Source organism: Carassius auratus, chromosome 27, assembly GCF_003368295.1.
Source record: "Carassius auratus strain Wakin chromosome 27, ASM336829v1, whole genome shotgun sequence".
NCBI classification, from domain to species: Eukaryota; Metazoa; Chordata; class Actinopteri; order Cypriniformes; family Cyprinidae; genus Carassius; species Carassius auratus.
In genome coordinates this window covers 2,052,659-2,075,883 of record NC_039269.1, presented here as the reverse complement: position 1 = coordinate 2,075,883, position 23,225 = coordinate 2,052,659, and the positions used below count along the sequence as shown (strand labels likewise).

The window sequence follows — 23,225 nt, the reverse complement described above, 5'->3', positions numbered from 1 at the left end:
GTGCGCGTGCATGGTGGCATTATTCGGTCAGATGCTCGTGTTGACACTGCAGTGAAATTTTAAGTGTGTCAAAACACCAGCATCATCAGAATTAAATACTGCACATCCTCTGTCCTCATACAGATGTGTGTGTGTGTGTGTGTGTGTGTGTGTTATAGAATATGGTTAGACTTTCTGCACTGTACAGCACCTAGAGAGAGAAAGATAGAGAGACAGAAAGAGCGCGATTGTCTCCCAGGTCCAGTGAGCAGACACAGACATGGACTCAGAGAACGCTGATGCTGGTAGGTCTGATCCGCGTGTGTTTTGTGCTTGTTTTTTGTCCATCTGTCCTTGATTTGCTTGATTTTAAGGTAATTTTACAGCTTATATAATATACAGGGGATATTCAAATATACAGACTAACAGTTGAATATATCTTCAGTGGAAAACATTAGGTGAAAAAGCTGTCATATTTGACAATTGACTAGTTTATAAACAAGGCTAATTTTTGGCCATTTTGAGATCATTTGCCAATAACAGCCATTTTTGCCGATTAATAGAAGTGGTAGTTCCCACTTGTGCCAAAGATGTCTGCGTGATTGTGAATGAGTGTCGCAATGATAATTCAAAGTAGATTCATTATATTTTAAATGATTTAAATGAAATTCATTTTAAATTGCATTTTAAAGCTCGCTCACAACATGCCAAAGATGTCCATCTGAATGTGTATAATTGTACTGGTGATAAAGTAGATTAATTTAAATGCATTTAAATTCAATTAAATTTAAATATAATTTGAAGCTTACAACACACTCTCAGCATGCTAAAATATATATATAACCGGTAAAATGGAACATAGAACATATTGTGGAATATAGAAGGTTTGGAATCACAGATTTGGGTGATAAATGATGAAATATGACATTCAACAGACCATGTTTGCATTAATATTTCACCAGGCCATGAGTCAGCTACCCTTTAGCATTGCATTGAACATCTTGATCTTTAAATATTGGCTTCATCCATTGAAAAACCATACTGGTCGATTACTAATTAGTAGAACATGGAATAAGAGAGAAAAACAGAGGGAATATGTGTTTGAAACAACATATTTATATACTGCCTGAGTAAATGCCATACAGTACATGCTTCATGCCGTTTCATAACCAATACACAGTATGCAGGCTTGCACCATTATATTTAGTTTGTAGTCGCTTAAATGATCACTGCCTGTCATATTTTTAAAACCTAGAAGTTTGGAGGCATTTGCATTGCATTATGGGAAATTGTAACTGGGTTAATGATCTCATAAGTGCACAGCAAATGTGCAGACAGAAATGTTACATTTTGCTCAGATGTAAAACTGGTCGAACGGTAGCACGAGATAAGTGGTTTCCAGTTTCTTTCGCTATCTTCTCCATTCCTTTTTTCGCTTCGCATTGACTAGCTCATGCATATCTTGTTATTTGCCCTCCACTCCATCGACCCATGCTGGCAAATATAGCACAGTGTGTGTATCGGTGTGTTTGGGAGAGAGTATTTGTGTAGACTCTACCTGTACTCTGTCAGATGGCAAAGGATTATGGGTTTTTACATCATAGACTTTGGTCTACAGCTTCAAATAAGAACAGAAAGCCCGATATATACACACACTTAAGAAAACATACACAGATGAATGGTCAGAGGTTAAACTCAAACATTCTAGTTAGAATATTTACTGTATTTGAAATCTTGTGGCGGATTAAAATAATCATTTTACTGCAATGCTTAGAAAGTTGAAAAAAGCAAACAAATATAAATGTATTTTTGAACTTTCTTTTTTTGATTAGTTTACTCCCACGGGTTGTTTTGTGTTTTATGTTATGTGGACACAAAGGTCTTAAAGTTCTGCCTTCGTTATTGTGCATCATGGTCCGTCTCTAGATAGATGGTAATTCTGTTATGGCAGCTTTTTCTCGGGCTCTGCTCTCGCTCTTCAAACTCTTAAGCTATTTCAGGTCCTCATAAGGTTAAGAGGATTTTCTCTGCAGGCGCTGAATCAATCTCTTCATTTCCCCAGACGGTCTCATGTTGGCAGTAATGGGGATTCAACAGGCACCAGTGGGAAGCAGGATTTGCACCCTGCTCTGGGGTGGCCTAAACAGGGTGAGCGTCCCCTGCTGGCCATGTCTAATCTGTTACGATATAGAGCTTTCCTCGTGGAAATGTAGATGAAAAGGAAAACTACAACTTGGTTTAAGTCAATGCCCTTGACGTTAGTAGTATTTATTTATATTGTCTCTTCATTTGTGAATGACAGTTTTACCCTGCACTTGTTAACTTGTTTTGTGTTTTTTGAAAATTTAAACATGTGAAATCAGAATGGACCTGCATTGGGAATTGTCGTTCTGTTTGCTGAATGATCACTTGTCCTTTTTAGACCCTACTGTTCTGTTGATTTATGCATCATTTATGCCTTTCAGACTGAAATATTTGGTTCTCTGTGATATGTAGGCCAGTATGTGGTTGTGGTAAAATCTGCTGATTTGTCACTAAAAAACATTATCAATCTAGCCAACCACCTCACAGGAAATTTTGTAGAAACTGTAAATGTCTTTTGATATTTAGTATTTTGATAGTGTTATAGAAACAAATGAATTCATGTTATTCCATCATTTTCCAGAAGCTTTTCTGAATTTAAAGCTGACATAGAGGGAAACTATAACACATTATAGTAATTTATAGTCAATTAATAATTTATGCAATTCCCATCTATTATTGTATAAATATATATATAATATTTTTTTTTTTTTACTTGTATGTAATCTAGATGTATACTAATATATACACTCATACACTCAGTGTATATACATGTGACACTGATTCACATTCATACTAATATAAACGTATATGTGTGTGTGTGTATATATATCTAATAATATATAATATGTATTATTTATTTTTAACATTAATGTTCAAATAAATATTAGTCTGAAAAGAAGAAATGTTGAAAAAAAAAGCTTATTCTCGAGAAAACCTTTTTGTGCACATTGTGAACATTATTCTAAACAAACAACAAGTGTTTTATAGATTTTCATCAAAATATGAAACTTTCTACTGTCTGCTGTAAACAAGGTCATTTGGGCATTAAAGTATTATTTGAATTAAATAATATGCACCAGTTTTTACAAACCAATCAACTTCAGTCTCACCTTTCAGTATTTACTGTTGATTTTTTTTTAATGACTTTTAAATGCGTAATTTTACAAAGTTAAATGCATCAAAAAAACTTTTCCTTTCCTTTAATATTATTTATATTTGTATAAAAACATTTTTTAATGTAAAATATTATTCTCTCTGAGTCTGGTTCTGAGTTCTGTCTGTCACCTCATTGACAGAACACAGAAGGCGTTACTTCCATTCATCTGTAATTGGTTGGCTCTCCTGCCAGTCTCAGTAGAGGGCGAGTCCTCTACAGGTATTCAGTTCAGGTGTGTGTCTGAGTCTCAGACCAGGGTGGAAGCAGGACGCAGAAAGGTTGCTGTTCTGACCGGGTTGAGGGGCTCTAAAGGAGTCAACAAAGGTCAAAGGTCATGATGAGGAGGTACAGGCAGGTGCCGCGCTCGGAAGCTGACGGGACCTTCAGATACAGACACACCTGGGAGAGGAGATCTTTCCTTAGCAGACTTGGTATCTATGTGTGTTTATTTGTGTGCGATCGTGATGATTAATACAAGCGTTTTGCACACCCTTTGTTAGTAAGACTGTTTATGCATTTGTCACTTTGCTGTAGAGCTCAGCTCACTCACCCGCTCTCTTTTGCTTCTATTTATTTCTCTCCCTCACAGCATCTTTCGCTTTTCTGTCTTTCTGAAGTTGGATCAGGTGTTTGAGCTGATAATGGCGGCTCCTTTTTCCACATCTCACTTTACAATCCCTGCACACACACACGCACACACACTGTCTTTTGGCATATACACATGCATTTCAATCCAGATTTATTATCAATGTTGGACTGGATGAATGAACAATTTCACCTCTAACTGGTGAAGGGCTGTCAGTGCAGTGTGTGTGTGTGTGTGTGTTGAATAATATGAGGAGTGCGCATGTGTTTGTGTGTACTGGCTGCTCTGCTGCTCTCAGATTTCTTCTTTGACTTTTTTTAATAATTAATCAGCCCTTCAAACTGTGTGGCATCATCCCCCCACACACAGACTGTAGTTTGCATTGAGCCTTTCATCTGTGCACACATACAAATTTCATCCTGACAGCTCATTTTAATATCATGCATATGTAGATTCTGAAGTTCTTATTGGCTTGAGTGGGTGAAGTCTGAATGTATGTGTCAGACTGCTTATGTTGCATATCTATCCTATCTCATTAGGGCCATTCTTGACACAGTGCAGTGAAACGCAACAGAAAGCAGGTGTCACGAGGCACATTTGTAAAAGCTGAAGTTTATGTTAACTGAACAAACATTCTTTAAAATGTGATGCTATGGCAGGAGATGGTTTTTAAAAAAACACAAAAAAGCTAAATAATTTGAACTCCGTGCAGACAGATCACAATCGTTTGTGTTCATGCAGACTGAACAGAAAACATATAAAGTTGATTTTAAGATGTCAAGGTTGTCTATCTTTATTTTGTCTTCTGTCTTTTCTCAGGAGTGTGTGGATGTTGTGGTCCTCTGCGGCCACGCTACAAACGTCTAGTGGACAACATTTTCCCAGAGGACCCCAAGGTAACCTATCACTGAAATAGATGGAAATGCAAGGAATTTAGAAGAATGGAATGGAATATCCATCCATCTGAAGTGCATAACATCTAGGTTTTGTAATATAATTATACATGAGGCATGCACAAAACTGAAATAAAAATAAATTTGAATGCACACACACAAATGCATATACAAATACATAAAGTTAGATTTAGATTTAGTAATTATATTTTTTCAAGTATGTTTTATTCTTTATTTAATCTGTGATATCTTTACATAGTTTTAATTTTCCATTTGACAGGATTATTCATTTGTTTTTTTTGTTTTTGTTTTTTTACTGATATTCTCTTATTTATTGGCTAATAGCCATTATTTTGAAATGGGAAAAATTATGGCCTGAGCAATATCTCACTGTATCATCTGTATTTATACACACACACTTTGATATATTAATTATTCAGTATCTGTATACACTATTAAATGTTAAAATTCAGTCAAATATTTGATAGTTTGGAATGTATTTTATCTTTACGTTTGATAAGACTATCATACTGACAGAATCTAGTTCATTGGCAAACAATGGATACTAACTGTTTATCTTAAAATGGCTAAAATTTGTCCTGATCAGTATCTCGCTGTATCATCTGCATCTATAGATTCACTGAAGGAGACCGTAGAATTCTGCAGTCAACAAGTCTTGCTCATTTACATACGTTTTTGACAGATGCTTTAAATAAATGCTTCTTTAAATACCATCGTTATATCAAAGTTCATGCACTGGGATTCAGACACATTCAGGTTCTAGTGCTGTGATCAAAATATATTCTTATCGGCTCTTCTTGTCCTCCGAGACCAGCTAAAGTAAATGCCATGCATAATAAGAAAGAAGCCATTGGACTATCAATCTGAATTTAAAGCACCGTCGACTAGCAGCTGTTGCTCGTTATTCACATTGTTGAAGAGAAGTGTCTTGGCAATGTTATTATCAAAATGTATTATTAAAGCCTTAATTTTGACCTTTGACCTGTTCAGCAGTTTTTTGAGAGTGTAATATACACCAACACACACTGGGAAGGTTTTTAACCCTGCTGTTACTCCATATTCATCACATTAACATTTAGCTCTGTTGATAAGAGGGACACACACACACACACACAATTTTTTTCTCTGAAGGCTAAGTGTGAGTAATATTCTCATAAGTTGGTGTGACTGTTTCAACCAAAACACACACACACACCGAGAGAGACAGATTCCCTACAGTCATGTTATGTACCGTACGTTAAAATCGTGTTAAGTTAATTAGCACTTCGTGAGCTTCAGGAGTTTATGTTTCTTAAGGGGTTCTGGGTAACTTTCTGTTGAATAACACTTCTTATATTCAGTAGAAGATATTCCCTGTAAATATTCTACTAAGTCTTAAAACATCAAAGATTTTAATACTTTCAAATAATATTTCTACTTCAGATCTTTTTTTAACTAAGAAGTCGCTAGGTACAATTACAAACCAAAGTAGTTCAGAATAAACTGCTAACAAGAGTATTTATAAAACTGCTCAGAGTTGATTCATATGAAACTTTTATTACCAACAGTAGGACATTTTCTTTAACTGGGAAAATGAACAAGAACTATAAATGAATATACAGCACAATAATGCATCTACTGTACAGACACTTAAAAGTCCAAGATTATCGCAGAAAATGACAGTTTCTGGTAAAGAGGCACATTTTCGTGTAAAGTTCCAGTAAAATAGTAATTGTATTTCACAATTTATAGCTTTTTTTTTTTTTGGCAGGATGGACTAGTGAAATCTGATATGGAAAAGCTGACTTTTTATGCAGTGTCAGCCCCAGAAAAGCTGGACCGTATCGGAGCGTACCTTGCAGAACGCCTCAGCAGAGATGTGGTGCGACATCGCTACGGGTAAGATACGCATGATTACAACCATACATACAAATATTTCCCACATCGCATTTAGTGCCAATGCAGAATTATCTTTGATATACCTGCTATTAATGAGTGAAATTTTGAGTATGTTGACTATACGTAGCTTTTACTGTCCGTAAGATTGTACCTGCATTACATTATTTGTTTGTTTGTGTTTTTTTTCCTTTAATAAAAACCTATTTAGCTTGTGTTCATTTTATATATATATATATATATATATATATATATATATATATATATATATCTTTTTTTTTTTGGTATCTTAATCTGATAAATATTCTACATATGCATTCTGGATAAAAAAAAAAGTGATACGATTAGAAAAATATATGAAGATAATTTGTACATGGAGGTCAAAAGAAGATGGCCAAGTTGTCACATCAGATCAAAACGTTGTTCTTACAGTTTTATTGATTTTGGACATTGATTCTTGGTGTGTGTGTGTGTGTGTGTGTGTGTGTTCAGGTACGTGGTGATAGCGATGGAGGCGTTGGATCAGTTGTTGATGGCGTGTCATTCCCAGAGTATCAAGCCGTTTGTGGAGAGCTTCTTGCACATGGTAGCTAAACTGCTGGAATCCAGAGAACCTGATTTGCAAGTCCTGGGCACCAACTCAGTAAGTTTGTGTGTCTGACTGAACAAACCAGCGAATGCAAACCTACACTCTTCGAAATAAAAGTGCTTCAAAAGATTCTTCACAGCAGTGCCATAGAAGAACCATTTTTGGTTCCAGACAAAAAGTAACTGGAACATTTTGGTTCCAGTTACCTTTCTATATCCTGAAGAATTAAAAAAAGGCTATTCTATTGCATTGTGAAGCAAGAGTGTAAATCTCTGCAGGAGATGCGAGAGGTTCAGGTGGAAGATGAGAAATGCTTTGACTGTTATTCTGCCATTTATGTTATGGTGCTTTTTTTCCCCTTTTATTCTCTCTTGCTTAGTCTCTCTCTGCTCACTCAATTTTCTGCTGTATTACTCCTCATCTGGGTTTTTAAAATATGTTCCCAGCATATCTGAAGCGTTGCAAATATTCTGCTGCAGTGAATTGTTTAGTTGTTTTAAACAATGCATCTGTTGCAGACCGAAACTACATTTCTCAGTCAGGCTGCGTAAACTCACGTATTATTTAATGTCCTTCCAAAGGAAGGACACTCGGAAATAATCACCGTATTGACTGCTTGAGTGTATTAGCATAGGAATGCCCACATCATTTAGCATTTAGAAACTTTCCAAACAGAAGCTAGTGAAAACTGAAGTTGATTAATGCATGTTTAATTCTGAGGGTCAGACAGAAGGTGAATATGGTGAAAACTGAATTATGGCTGTTTTAATAGACTTTAGTAAATAAAATGCTACAAATATCAATTATGTACCCTAACAGACAATGATTCACACATGCTGTATGCACTTGAACACACAATCTTGCTTCTCTAATGAGATGTCACACTCTGGCTGATATCAGTAACTTCCTCTGCACATAATGGGAGGGAAATATCACCTTCACTGCTTTGCATGGGAGTGTTTCTGAATCTGTTATTGTGTGAGAAAAGATTGGGTGTGGTTGTGTTTTTCTGACATAATCATTGTGAGTGTTTTTTTTCCCTTCTAGTTTGTGAAGTTTGCAAACATTGAGGAGGATACACCATCTTACCATCGCAGATACGACTTTTTCGTCTCTCAGTTCAGTGCCATGTGTCACTCCACACACGAGGACCCTGAAACTCGCAGCAGGTGTGTGCATTAATTTGTGTCTGAGGTTATTTCATGATGTGCTGTCAGTAGTTTTTTTTTATATATATATATATATTATAATATAATATAAAATACAACCCCAATTCCAGAAGAAGTTGGGGCATTTTGTAAAATAGAATAAAATCAAGAATCTGTGACTTCTTGTCTTTAAATTTAATGTAATTGACAAATTCAAATGTAATTGACAAAAGTATTAAGGTAAAGATTTCCAAAGTTTTCACTGACCAATGAAAATGTATTTTCTAAATATGAACAAATGTAGTTTTTGACGGTGGCAACACATTCCAAAAAAGTTGGGACAGAGGCAAAATAAAAGTGAAAAGGTTATTGAATATCCACGTTAAACTGTTTTGAAAAGATCACAGTAAGCAGGTGAATTGGTAATGGGTCAAGGCGTCATGTTTGAGTATAAAAGGAGCATCTCAGTCTTTGCAAGCAAAGCTGGATCATGGCTCATCACTTTTTGGCAAATTTCATGAGAGAAGTATTAAAAAAAAGTATCCTAAATCACATTTCGCAATGCAAAATTGCAAAGAATTTAGGTCTTTCACCCAACTACCTACACATAATATTGTGTAAAGAATCAGGGAATCCCGAGAAAATCACACTACATGTAGGGCAAAACAGGAAACCTCCATTTCAACTTTCAATTTACTTGACTTTTGATCCCGCAGACGGCATTGCATAAGAAACCGTCATGCGGCAGTGTGAAATATAGCCACATGGGCTCAGGGGTACTTCAGAAAATATTCACTATAATTTACCACAGTCTGCTGCTGCATCAAGAAATGCAACTTGAATATCTGTTACTGTAGGAAGAAAAATATATATTCATTTTATGTAGCGATGCTGCATCTATGATTGTCAAAAAGACTTAGATGAGTCTACATTTCAACTTGTTTCCGGGGAAAAAGGATTTCAATTTCTCAGTCCCAAAGACCAAAGGGACCATCCAGACTTTTATTAGCAACAGAAGCAAATCATATGTCTGTCAGGGTATGGGGGTACAGTTGCGCAAAAAGCATGGGTGACTGGCTTATGTGCGAAGGTACTATTGACAGGGAGGCATAAATTGGGATTGTAGAGACATATACTGCCATCAAGATTATGTCTTTCATGTAAAATCCATGGTTATTAGATCAAGACGATGCCAGCTCTCATTCTGCATGTGCTACAATGGTAAATCAGCATATTAGAATTATTTCTGAAAGATCATGTGACAATGAAGACTGGAGGAATGATGCTGTGAATTTGTAAAAAATAACAGTCTATAAATGTTATGCATTTTTGCAGTATTTATTTATAAATATTCTCCCCCTAAAATGCATTTATTTATTTATTCAGTTAAATTTGTTTTAATTTAATAAACAAATTAACTATTTAAGGAAAGAAAACAAGTACATATTTAATTTTTTTTTTTTGTTCTTCACTTGCCCCAAATCTAGATGTGAAGAAGATTGTGAAGTCATTATTGAGACAAGGCCTATAGCATCATTTGTTTCCAGCTGCCAACTGTGTTAGGAATGCAGTCAGATTCCTATAGTTAAAATATGACTTATTTAAATACATTATAGACCACTAGAAGTATTTAAGTACTGACACCAATTATGTGTGCATTATTTAGCGTTCGTTTATTAAGTGTGTTTAACATATAATTGCTGTAGGATCCGTGTAGCAGGCATTAAGGGTCTCCAGGGTGTCGTCAGAAAGACCGTGAATGATGAACTGCAGGCAATCATCTGGGAACCTCAACACATGGATAAACTCATCCCCTCCATGCTTTTCAACATGCAAGATAATGAGGACTCTGAGAGGTACAGTATACACACACACTTGAGAAGGCAAAATCATTAAAATTTTGATGCTCAAGGTGATATTTGCTGTTCAGCGTCGTCTTGATGTTTATTTATTTATTTTTCTGTGCCATGCACTGAATAAAACCACCGTAACACCACCAAACACACAGAGAGACAGGGAGGAAGATCTCCTTGATAAAAGAGCTTTGGAGGTCCACATGTAGAGGGCAATCAAGGATATCTGATTCCTTTAAGGTTGTGTGTGTTTGTGTGAGAATAAAACGTGAGTGTTTCTCAGATAAGGGCCCCTTGTGCGCACAGAATACTTAAGTTTAATTGCCTGTTTGTGTTTTTGAATACGGGAACATCAATCATACCCTTCTGCCCTATAATCAGGAACTGAAATCCGATCAGGTGCATTGATCAGTGGTTAACAAACCCGGGCAAGCGTTTGATTGATGTGTGTAAGCTGGTCGGGAATGACATTTAACCTGCTAATGTAACAGCAGATGCTTTCTCATCTGAAAGCTCTATCTGAATATATTAAAATGATATTTTTAAATGTTTCATTCAATTAATTATTTACTGTAATTACTTTCTAGATGCATAACCGTAAGTATATACTCTAGTTATAAAGAGTATGCTCCGAAGTTGCATTTCATCTGCTAAACTATTTATATTATTTTGTAGTATACCTTTCACAATATGTGTGCATATAATTAACAGACTTCCTACATTACCTAAAATATACAATATATAACTAGTGCATACTGCTCTGAGTGCTGTCCTACAATGCATTGCATTGAAGTTGTGAAATTGTCTCTAATACTGTATGACTATTAACCATGATTTGACAACAAAAACTTTAAATTGACTTATGTATATTTGACATAAAATTAGGTTAAAATGCAAGTTGGTGGATTCTGTTTGGCTGTCAGTATTTTATCATATGAGCTAGAAAACAAATCTGGAAAAAAAGGTATTCCAATTATATTGTTCTTGTGTGTCACCATTGTTAAAGCTGTGGTGTTAAAAAATATAACTTCTGATTGCGATTATAAAAAAAAAAAAATCTTAAGATTCACTGTTCTACTCTGTAGCACTGCACTAAAATAATAATGATACCTATTACTATTGTTGAATTTTAAACCGAGTTGCTCTGAAATAGTGAAAACACTGGATCATGAGCTGCCTGCATATAAAAAACACAGTGCTGCGCTTCACTCTGGAACATGCAGCCCATACATTTATTTATTTATAATTAAATTGCACCCTTTGTGATTTGATAATCTCACAAAGCCATATCATGATTTAGTTTTTTGGGGGGGTTAATTGTGCAGCCCTGAATCATTATAGTTGTTATCCTTGTTGTGAAAGGCCATGTAGTAAAATGATGTTACCGCATTCAGTTTATAACCTGCTGCATACTACTTTACAAACTCTTTATTGAAAAAATGCTGGGGATATACATTATAAACTGTGACGCAAGCAGTATACAAGTAGTCCTTTACAAAACATTGCCACTGTTTGGGGTTGTTGTGGCTCTGATTAGATTGAATACGTTGCTATTATTAGCTCCAGAAAACATGTGCACACCACTGATGAGTGTGCGTGTGCATAGTTGTATGCTTATTTCAGCTTTTCAAGGTCGTCAGATTCTGTTAATTGCTTTCCATGGGCTGTCGGTGAGCCGAAGGGACAAATAGTGTGTGAGAGAGAGAGAGAAAGAGAGGTGGCTGGGTTTCTTTCCAAAAGGTCTTAATGCATCATTTAATACACTTGTGTGTTTGACATCAGAATGCAGAATGTGAAACCACACACTGTAAACAACAGTTTAGTATATTGCATTACTTATGTGTTTGTTTCTCTCTCTCAGGGCTGGAGAGGAAAATCCAGCTTCACTGGCGGAGAGTTGCTTTCGGGAGTTGCTGGGTCGTGCTGCTTACGGCAACATGAACAACGCCGTCCACCCTGTACTGGTGTAAGTACCATTGGCATGCTTAGACACCATTACCCAGTGCTGTTGTTTGAATTGTCACTTTGGCAACGGCAGTGGTTCACTCTCTATCCGCTTGTTAAGTTGTGGTGTAAGGAATGTTGTTTCCATGTCTAAGCCTCTACTTGTTTCATTTGAGAACACTTTACAGACGTTCATGAGCTCATGTTACACATTTAAGCATTTAAAAACTCTCAGACACAAATATTTTAACGATTTATAAAGGATGAATCAGCCTCTGGCCATCTGAGATTTTGTGATCACGGGTACCATGATCCTTAATCTTTCAAATGCACACTTCTTGACCGAGAGCTATTGTGACATTACTATTGCAGTTGAAACTTTTATTTTTATAACTTCCAGTTTTTGTTGCTATGGGAACCCCAGTATCATGGGATTCACTTTTGATAGGCTTTGATTTAGTTATTTGCCTGAAAATTAATTTAGGCTAAGGTGTAGAATCATTGACCCGTAGCATTAATGATTACTTGGCACTTTTATACAATTTTTAATTGTAATCTAGCCATCATTAAAAGGTTTATATTTCAACAAATAATTGGTGTAGAACATAATTATATAATTACAAAGTTAATGTAAAAACTGCATATATGCGCAGGGTAAATGGTTTTTAGAAATCCTTTTTTTTTTTTTTTTTTTGATAAATGGACACTTTTTAATTTTGTTTTGGAGTTTCAGTCGAAATTAATATTGTTGCATCACTAGTGAGTTTAGTTTTATCATTTTATTTGTGCTTTGGAAGAATATTTATGAGCTTGTCATTTCCTCCAATGTTGTCACACACTTCACATCAAAGCTTTTACATGCCCTAACTGTTTATTGTAATTATGGCAGATTAATATCAATTCCATATTCAATGCTTTTTTTTTTTTTTATAATGCTTTGATGCAATAATTGACCCTTAAACATGAACTTTTATCCTTCAAATCATACTGCATGTGCTGTGCTGAATACCTGCATGGTAAAGGCAGGTACAGATATCTGCTAAATATTGGTAATGTACCATTACAAGTCTGTGATATTTCATAGAACCCTGTAACACACACACAAACGCGCAGGCTACAATATGTGTGGCTGTTTCAGATTTTCAAGTATGTCAGTTTCTATTAATCGCATTTCAGGGTTGACTGTGAGTGGAGATTGCAAGAGAAAATTGAAAGCAGACAATACAAAGGTTTTTTTTTTTTTTCACTGTAGTTCAGGTGTTGTATGATCTTGATGAGCTCTAGTCTCAAATATGCACACATACTCAAATGCGAAGGGTGCCAGAGCTCTTTGAGACGCGCAGATGTTTTCAGACAAGCACACAGCGCGGTGTTAGCCTGCGAGCTCAGGTGTCCAGACACTGCTGCTGCTGCTGTCAGCCGCTCGTCTGCTTCCTCTCACGCTGTGGGCATGATGGGATTCATTCATTCCAGTCTCAACACAAACATTATGCAGAAAATGCAAGCAGCACCCAGATGGCTCTGTTTTCTGTTCAAGGAATTGTTGTGATCTGAATCCAGCTGTTCTGCGTTTTGATTTGTGTTAAAGGGGTTACAGATGCAAATATGTGTTTGCTGTCTGCACACTGACTCTGCAGCCTAGCGACTTTCCAGTCTACTTGGTCATATTCCCATTCATGTTTTTCCCCGATTTCACATCTTCAGAAATCAAGCTATTTCATAATTTCAGCTTCAAAAATACCATTATTTGTTTTATTCAATAATAGATTTTTTTGCAAAAACATATAATAAATTAAAGGATTTAGGTGGAATTTGTACTTATATCATATTACTGCATAATAATTACACATTATAAAACACATAGTTCTGGATCTTGGTTCTGATTGGTTTAGCCATGTTCGAAGCTGTTGTAAACATAGATTCTCTATTCGACCACTCCGGATACGTTGCTGTGTCCGCCATTTTGGAACAGTTAACTTGACGTCATTCACCATAATAATCAATGAATATTCAAATATATACAAGTGTATAACTTGCTGTTGTAGACACACACAGTCAACACACTTAAAGGTTCGCAGCATCGCAAACTGTTCCAAAAATGGCAGGTGGCTGACATATATATATATATATATATATATATATATATATATATATATATATATATATATATACAATTACTACAATTGATTCTGAGGAACTAAATTATTTGGGGAAGGAATAATGTTTTTATTAATATTATTACACTTTATTTGCTCTGTTTTATTTTGTGAAACCTTACTACACATTTGGAATAACCGTTTTATAAAAGCAATAAGCCCCATAAAGCCATAGTTTACAGTGAATTTATAACAGCTAAGGGGATTTTTAACTACACCCCTTAGCTGTTATAAATTCACTGTAAACCACAGCTTCTTGGGGCTCATTACTTTATTTTAACATTTTAAGCTGTTTTATAACCAAACATTCGATACTGAATTTAGCAGTGTTCCAAATTAAATGGACTACATGGACCGATGATATTAGATTAAAAACGCTCCCATAATTTGTGAAAGTTGAGTTGCGTTGGTGAAAATTATTCATGTCAATGCGAATGGATTAAGCAAACGTTCATTTTTGCAAATGAAAATTAATTACATGCATGATCAAATGTAAAAAGAATTGTATCAACTTGTTTTCATTAAATTGGACCAGCTGCAATATATATCAATTACGTAAGTAGACAGTGCACAATGAATGGAATATTGATTATTCTTATGCGGCAGCAATTAGTTTAGCAGTATTAAATATTAAAGTACAACTACATGTTTTAAATGTATAGATCTCTTTATCTAAAGAGCCTGCAGGTGAATTTTCGGCTAAACTTGTGACTGCACTCATAACTCAGTACTCATTTTATATCATGCTTAATGGGGTCATATGATGTTGCCTAAAAGTTTAATTTGTTAAATACACACTAAATGCAAATTCTGTTTTGTAGGTCTGTCTGTCAGTGAGTTTAACGGCGGCTGAAGGTGAAACTTTAGATTCAGATTTGAAGACGAGTGGCTTTGATTTTGGCCCGTTTTTTGAATGAGCAGTTCTTGGCTTGACTGCTCTTGACCTGGTCTCCATCTGCAACTTATTACTATTACAATTCAGACACATGCAGCTGTGTGTGTGTGTGTGTGTGTGTGTGTGTGTGTGTGTGTGTGTGTGTGCGTGCGCGCGGAGACTCACAGGGCTCATTAATGAGACTGTTTTGGCTCATCTCAGTCATTGGCCAATTAGCGCTGAGTAAGACGTCTGTAAAAAGAGAATATCAAAGCACCAAAGGGCTCTCAAGTACGTCTCTTTCCCTATCACACTGCCTCACCTTCTCCATCACATCTCTCCGTCTCTCATGTCCCGCTCTTTCCTGATTAAACCGTGCGCTGTGTGCTCTGTATTTCTTAAACTTGTGTGAGATTTTAAGGGAACGTTAAGCTCCAGGGCAGATATCTGTACCTCTGATAACACACAAAGCTGGTGTTCGGGGAGACAGACAGGCAGAGAGAGCTTTTTTTTTTTTGGATGGAGGGGATTTCAGGCGTCCTAAAAATAGCTTGCATCGGATGGGGGGTGAGATCAGATTGACGTTACCATGGCGACAGCAGGAAGGGAGACGATGGTGGCATAGAGGTTTTAGAGTTAGATCAGACTGCGGAAAAGAGGAGAGATAAAGGTGTGGTAACAGAATTTGTGATGTGGTGAAGGAATGCTCAAGTTTTCCGCATCACAGCTGCTGTTTAGTGGAAGCACCATATCTGACATAACAGACAGCGCTGCCAGAATTGACTCCAAAGACCTGTATAAAAAATCACAGACTGTGAATGTGGTCGCCTGGCTGTGCATGAGGCTTTAAAGACTCAAACTAGCTTACCGATGGAATTTGATTTCCGAACCTGTATAGCCTTTTTATTCTGGAAAACATAAGACATTTTAAAGAAGGCTGGTGTCAAACTGTATTAGTATTCATTGGTTTTCAATGTATAGATGAAGAAAAATTCAGGCATTTCTCAAAATATCTTTTTTTGGGTGGACAGGATAAATATAGTCATACAGTTTGAAACAAAATGCTGGCAGATAATGACCAAAATTAAATTTGGGTGAACGATCTCTTTAATAATGAGCTGTTTTTTGTGTGTGTGTGTGTGTGTGTGTGTGTGTGTGTGTTTGTTTTCATAACTCCGATTTTTAAGTATTAAACTAATACAGTCAATATTCAGAACCACTAACCGATGTAATTTTCCCAAATCGTTTATTACACTTTTTTTTTTTTTTTTTCCTGTTACTTTCACTAGGGTTGCCTGGTCTGCAAAACAGAACAAAATCCCAATTGCTATTCAAAACTAGACTTAAACTAGCCTAATAATGTTTTCCCTCGCTCCTGAGCAGAGTAAAAAAAAAAAATGCTTTTTACATATTTTTAATGTGGAAATATCATTTTTACATTAAAACAGATTTTTTTTTTTTTCTTAAGACATTTTCATTTTAAGAAATAATTCAATGATTAAGTTTGTTTCCTTAGATTCAAAAAAAATATCCCACATTTAATAGCTGAGCATATTTACAGTAGAAACCTTGTCGGTAAACTATGAGGGCAAATAAATATATAAGATTTAGATTTGATGTGTATTTATAGGATTTTTTCTTTACTTCATAGAAACTGTTGAATTACACTTTAGTATGATGAAAAACTGTGACTTCACTAGTCTGTGAAACTAAACTGAGGGGTAATTGTTCAATCGAAATTCAGTAGAGGAAATTCTTTTTCCTTTGCTTTAAATATATTTTTTAATATTTTAATGGATCTTTGTAAATTTAATTTAAAAAACTTGAAAAGAATGAAGAATCTCTGCTTCGTTGTTAATAAATGACACCAGTTTTTAGATGATTTTCATAAATTGCATAAAAACATCCAAACACAGATCCTACACAGATTTTCATTTAAAAGGGCTAAAAGCTTGTTTGTGAAAATTGTATAGGGCAAAGGTTACTTCATTACTTGCTTACATCAAATTGGTCAGAAACCTTTTTTTTTTTTTTTTTGTTTAGCAAAGGGGAAATTCTGCAGATTTAAAGATAACGTTTTATATCTGCAATGAAATCTGACATTAACTGACCCATACATGTTTTTTTTCATGCTCAAATGGCATTAAAAGCATATATTCCACAGGGTTTCGTACAAGGTGCTTAAAGTGCCAAGATTTACTTGAAGTACTTGAATTTGACTTTTTGAAGATTAAGTCCTGGAAAACCCTTGAAAACAGACATATTTTTGAGAAGGTACTTGAATTTATAAAGGGCAGTATATATGAAATCAATGTTATCTTTTTTTTTTTTCGAGATAAAACAATCTTTTTACGCAAAATTAACGATGCAGCGAATCTGATATAAATACAGAGCTGTTTCGCCGGGGCTTTTAGCAGTGCACGAGATATCTATGTCTAATCATTTATTATCTCGCTGATTAATCAGTAGACATTTATTGATTATTCAGCTTTTGCAATTAGTTAAAAGATTGAGTTATACATATTCTAACAAATAAAGTTAATCACTTCAGCTTTTGAAAGTCATATTTTGTAATTACAGTTTTACAATTAATTTATACAAACATATTTGCCACACAAAATGAGATGGCAGAAAAGCTTCTTAACTCTTATTCACCCTTTTAATTATTTAATTACTAAAATATATTCATATATTCAAGTCATAAGACATTTACATTTTTGGATAAAACATTTTATTTTTTGGATAAATTTATATTTATAACATAATTTCTCTTAAAATACCTTATAGGGTCATGATAATCAAAACAGTCTTGAGCTAGATAAAGCTTTGATCTCTGCAACCCAAACTTTAACTGTAATGAAATGTTTTATATTTCCCCACTAATAAAAAGATTTTATCATTTGCTAGCTCCACACTGAAGAGCTGCTTTATAACAGAAAATAAAGTTGTTATTCTGAACCGAAAGCGACACTGACTCTGGTTTTTCATGTTTAATAATACTATAAAGCTGCTTGATTTAAGGCTATTGCATAAAGTACTAAATAAATAATAATCTCTGTAATCAGATGTGTTTTAAACCGCTGCCTTTTTTCACAGCAGTTTTTGATGTGTTTATTTTGTTATTGAGAGGAAAGCGCATGGTATACATTTACATATTCATCCAAACGCCGCTCCGCAGCCTCAGGTTTGGCTGCCTTTGCTCTGAAGCTCTGCGTCGTCTTCTCTTGAATTGCATCAGGAGAGCTGAATCTTGTGCTACAGTGCCAACTGGTCCAACCACGCTATTGCAGGCTCTGACATTAGGTCATATAACATAAAATGACTACTCTACAACAAAAATGTTTGTCGATAATGTCGACTAATCGTTTCAGCCCTAATTATCACACATCCTTGTGTTGATAAGGGGTGATATAGATCATTTCCCAAGTGTTTGATACAACATTCATTCTTCAGGTCAATCATCTATTCATAGAAAAAAAAGCGATAACTTTGGCATGATATCCTTTCAAATGTTAAAGATGCCAACATCATTGCATGCTTTTGTGCTGCACTTTATTTGTACCATTTTGTTTCATTAGTTTATTAGAATTTGAAAGATAACAAAATTGTTTGTTTAAACAAGAAAAAAAGTCCTGGAATTTCATTTAGCAGTTTCTCTACAAACCCTGATTCCAGGTCTCTAGCGCACATCCCTAGATGCTGATTGCTATTTGTTGATTGGCTCCTTTCCTTAGAAGGCTTTACATATTCCTTCATATTACACTTTGCACTCTCTCCCATCCATAAAAATACAAGTGAACTATCCTGGTGGATATGGATAATCATATAATCAGAAACATGTCTTATAAGAGGTCATTATACACACCCTTATTTTCCTGCAGGCATTTAGACAACCATCGTCTGTGGGACCCAAATGATTTTGCTGTTTCCTGTTTCAGGATAATCATGTACTCAATACAGGTAAAGCAACCAGATTCTCTCTTCATCTCTTTGTGTTAATCCTGTGTGGCCATTGCAGCATTTAATGATAATGAAGAGTAAATTGACTTCTACAGCATGTGTAATGAAGTGTGTGTGTGTGTGTGTGTGTGTGTTTCAGGCCCAGCATTCTCACCATGTGATCCAGCAAGTGTTGTCTCACCTCGACACTCACAGTAAGAACACCCCACGTGTGAGGGCAGGTATCGTTCAGGTGCTGCTGGAGACGGTTGCCATAGCAGCCAAGGGCTCCATCGGTAAGACAGTACTGACCATCAGCAGCATCATGGTTCCTGCATGGTTTGTGTTAAGGACATAGATGATAGCTCAAATTGTATGGCTTTTTGAGGAGAGATGTATATTTCTGAGCTATAGGACTTAAAACAGCTAAACAAGTTCAGTAGACTCAAACAAACCGAGGGCTTGTGTATCATGGAGATTTTCATGTTTTGGATGTGACTAGCAAGTGTTCATCTTAGCAATGTTGAGTCTACGTTACATCTACGTTACATTTACTCTACCAAAAATGTTTGGGGTTGGTAAGATGTTTTAATGTTTATTTGATCAAAAATACTGGAAAAACTGTAATATTGTGAAATATTACAATTTAAAATAACTATTTTATATGTGTATTTTCAAAGTGATTTATTCTTGTGATGGCAAAGATTTTTTGTCTTTTAATGTCACACAATCTTTCAGAAATCATTTTAATATGATGATTTTGGGCTTAACAAACATTTCTTGTAATTAACAATGTTTGAAACCGTTGTTCTTGTTCATATTTCTGTGGAACCTGTGACTCCTTTTTTCAGGATTCTTCAATAAGTAGGAATTTCAGACGAACAACGTCTTTTTTTGTAACATTATAAATGTATTTACTGTAACTTTTAATCAGTTTAATGCTCCCTTGAATAGAAGTAATTGAACTTTACCCCTAACTTTCAAACGGTAGTGTTAAAATGTAAAAGTTTACATGTTGCTCTTTTTTTTCTTATCCTGAAATCATTGTTCATTTCAATCTTTTTTTTATGTCATTCTGTTTCTTCTTTTGCTTGTGTGTCAGTCACTACAACTACAAACAGATGCCGAAAACAACAAACTACATTTCCTCTTGTCATTCATCATCTCTTCTGATGTTAATTCCTCATTTTATTCCTTCCTGAAATCTGATTTCTGTCACAGGTCATATTGCTCATAATCAAAACAATGCTTACACGTTTCTCAGTCCGATCTCTTCTCCACCCAATCTGTGGTTGGGTATGTTAACTAACACGACTCTCACCCAGTCAAAACCTTCAAGCGGTCAATAAATTGGCATGTGTATGATGAACTGGTGAACTCTTTAGAGTCCCGTTATGTGTAATGATTAATTGACAATGTCTATTTGACAAATGACTGAAGGTTTTGTGGGTTTGTTGTGTAGAGAAACTACAGCGCCCCCTAGCAGTGCTCTTTAGTTTCTGCGTCTAGTTTGATATTTCTTCTAATATGGTTATTAAAGGAATAGTTTCATAGTTCAGTGTTTCGTACCTGGCAGAAGAAGACATTTTGGTAACCAAACAGTTACTGGTAGCTGTTGACATTCATAGTATTTTTTTTTCTTCTCCATACTATGGAAGTCAATGGCTACCAGTAACTTTGGTTACCAAAATATATTTTTCCTGTATTGAGCAGAATAGAAAAAAAGATACAGGTTTGGAACAACACAAGGGTGAGAAAATGACAGAATTTTCATTTTTTTGGGTGAACTATCCCTTTAATATCATATAGTGCTTATTCAATAGGTCCTGGCAGAATCTGTGGTGTTTTAAGCATCTTCTGTGCTGATTTTGAAGGAAAATCTGCACAATTCTGCATAATTACTTTTGTGCTGTGTGTCTGTTTATTCTCAGGTCCCACAGTCCTGGAGGTGTTTAACACCCTGCTGAAGCATCTGCGTATGAGTGTGGATTTTGAGCTGGGCGACGGTTCCCGCAGGAACTCTGCGAGCAGCCTTTCCTCCACCCGCACTAAAGAGAGCGAGGAGCGGATTGTCCAGAACGCCATCATCCAAACCATCGGTGACAGCTTGACGTGCTCACTAAAATCTGACCTTTTGTGAAGTCCAAATACCGAACCAATTCAATAAAATGGATTTGTGTGTGTGTCTAGGTTTCTTTGGAGGAAATCTTCCCGATTATCAGAGAGCTGAAGTGATGATGTTCATTATGGGAAAAGTTCCTGTTTACGGCACGCCGTGTCACACGCTGGATACCGTCAAGATCGGGTAGGACAGTGTGTGTGTTTCTGCATTTGTCATGGTGGTTGTAGTGTTTAGTGAAAGTTTCTTGAATCCTTGATTATGGCACTGATTGCACACGTTACACTGACACAAGCGTATTTGCAACATGCAAATGACTTGTAATCAGGGATGTCAAAAGTGCATCTTCAGTGAGTGTAAACAGACAAATCAGACAACTCAATATTGCGGTTATAGATAAAAAAAAATAAAAAATTCAAGCACTGTTTATTTCATTTGTGTCTTTGTTGTTTTTATGTGCTATGTATTGTACAGCATTATTATTTACTTATCTTTTATAACTGGGGGAAAAAACATAAATTAAATGTTGATATAATTAAGAAATGTTAATTTTTATCTACTTTAATCATTTCTAATAATAAACGTGATTTGTCAAATAATAATAATAATAAACATTTGTCAGATTTCATTGTCATTGCTGTCGCTACCAACTGCTGAAATACCTACTGTACATTTACTGTTTTGTGTGTATAGTATGCAGATAGGAATCCAGCAATTGTTTGCATAAAAATTAAATCATCTCCTTTTTCTTTCTCAGGCATCAGGGCACTAAGAGAATCCAGGCAATGCTGTTAAATTCTCTCATTATGGTAAACCTCATTTCTTTATTTTCCTGTGTGTGTAATTTTACGAAGCTACAAGAAGACTTTGCTGCAAGGAGGACAGAGGAAGACACACACGTGTGGTATTCTCATGAATAGCTGCGGAGACTGACACAGAAGAGAAGAAACGGTTGAAAGTTTATTAGAAGTTTTTTTCTCACACAGAAAGTATTCTCGTAGCTTCATAACATTACAGTTAAACCACTGATGTCACATGGACTATTTTAATGATGTCCTTACTACTGTACCTTTCTGGGCCTTGAATGTTTCAGTTGTGTTGGTATATATGCAGGGTCAGAAAGCTTTTGAATTTCATAAAAAAAATATCTTAAATCGTGTGCGAAGATAGGCTCACGGGTTTAGAATGACATGAATGAGGGCGAGTAATTAATGACAGAATTTTCAGTTTTGTGTGAAGTATAAGGCTGGTATCAAGCATCGCTAGTCATCATGACTAGTGAACATATATTAGACTTGCATTCTGTCTCTGAGCTTGTTAGTAAAAATCTTCCACATCCTCCTGAGGGAGTTTCTGAAGGTTCCTAGACAGCAGACTGCACGGATCATAACATCAGATCACAGCCGCCTGTGGTGCTTGGTGTCCTTTTTCTTCTTTTTTCTAATGTCCAATTTTGTCTTTAGTCTGGTTTATGGCTGGTTTTAGACAGGGCAACATTTCAGGCGCCGTTGCCCAGCAACAGGCAGGAAATGGGCTGCAGGTTGAGATATACAATTGTTATTTTGGATGTCAACAGCTTTTGCTCTCCATCTCCCACTGCTGGCCAGTTCCACAAGTGCAAATGAGTTGCTAGAGTTACTAGTGTGAATATGTACTGTAATAATGGTGCTGTTCATATCTGGTGGATTTGTTCTGTGTGTGTGTGTGTGTGTGTAGGTTACGTCAGGGTTTAAGTGTAAAACAATGTGTGCTGGCCTGCCCGTGTCGTTTCTGGAGCCGTTGTGCTCCATCTCTTTGATGGAAGACAGTGAACTTCGGCAGCTCGTCTTGGAGATTCTGCACAACATCATCGATCGCCATGACAACAGAGCCAAACTCAGAGGGATCCGGTATGGATGCACACATAACACCCTGAAGTGAATGTGCGAAAACTAGGCTGTCAAAAGTTAATGCGTCAACACCTTTAATTAATTTAATTATTGAATACTGTTTGTTTTTTTAATGCTGT

The 23,225-nt window shown here is 35.8% G+C and overlaps 1 protein-coding gene across 3 annotated transcripts in view; it reads left to right on the top strand.

Moving 5' to 3' along the window:
* Window positions 1–23,225, top strand: part of LOC113045048 (protein EFR3 homolog A-like) — a 37,266-nt gene that overhangs the window by 5,429 nt on the left and 8,612 nt on the right. For all 3 annotated transcript variants that reach the window (XM_026205171.1, XM_026205169.1, XM_026205170.1), the window contains exons 3-14: window positions 4,626–4,702; window positions 6,471–6,598; window positions 7,088–7,238; window positions 8,232–8,353; window positions 10,039–10,188; window positions 12,047–12,151; window positions 19,041–19,119; window positions 19,259–19,394; window positions 21,030–21,197; window positions 21,289–21,403; window positions 21,975–22,026; window positions 22,934–23,106. In XM_026205171.1, coding sequence (XP_026060956.1) covers window positions 4,626–4,702; window positions 6,471–6,598; window positions 7,088–7,238; window positions 8,232–8,353; window positions 10,039–10,188; window positions 12,047–12,151; window positions 19,041–19,119; window positions 19,259–19,394; window positions 21,030–21,197; window positions 21,289–21,403; window positions 21,975–22,026; window positions 22,934–23,106 — 1,456 coding nt within the window. The remainder of the gene's footprint in view (window positions 1–4,625; window positions 4,703–6,470; window positions 6,599–7,087; window positions 7,239–8,231; window positions 8,354–10,038; window positions 10,189–12,046; window positions 12,152–19,040; window positions 19,120–19,258; window positions 19,395–21,029; window positions 21,198–21,288; window positions 21,404–21,974; window positions 22,027–22,933; window positions 23,107–23,225) is intronic.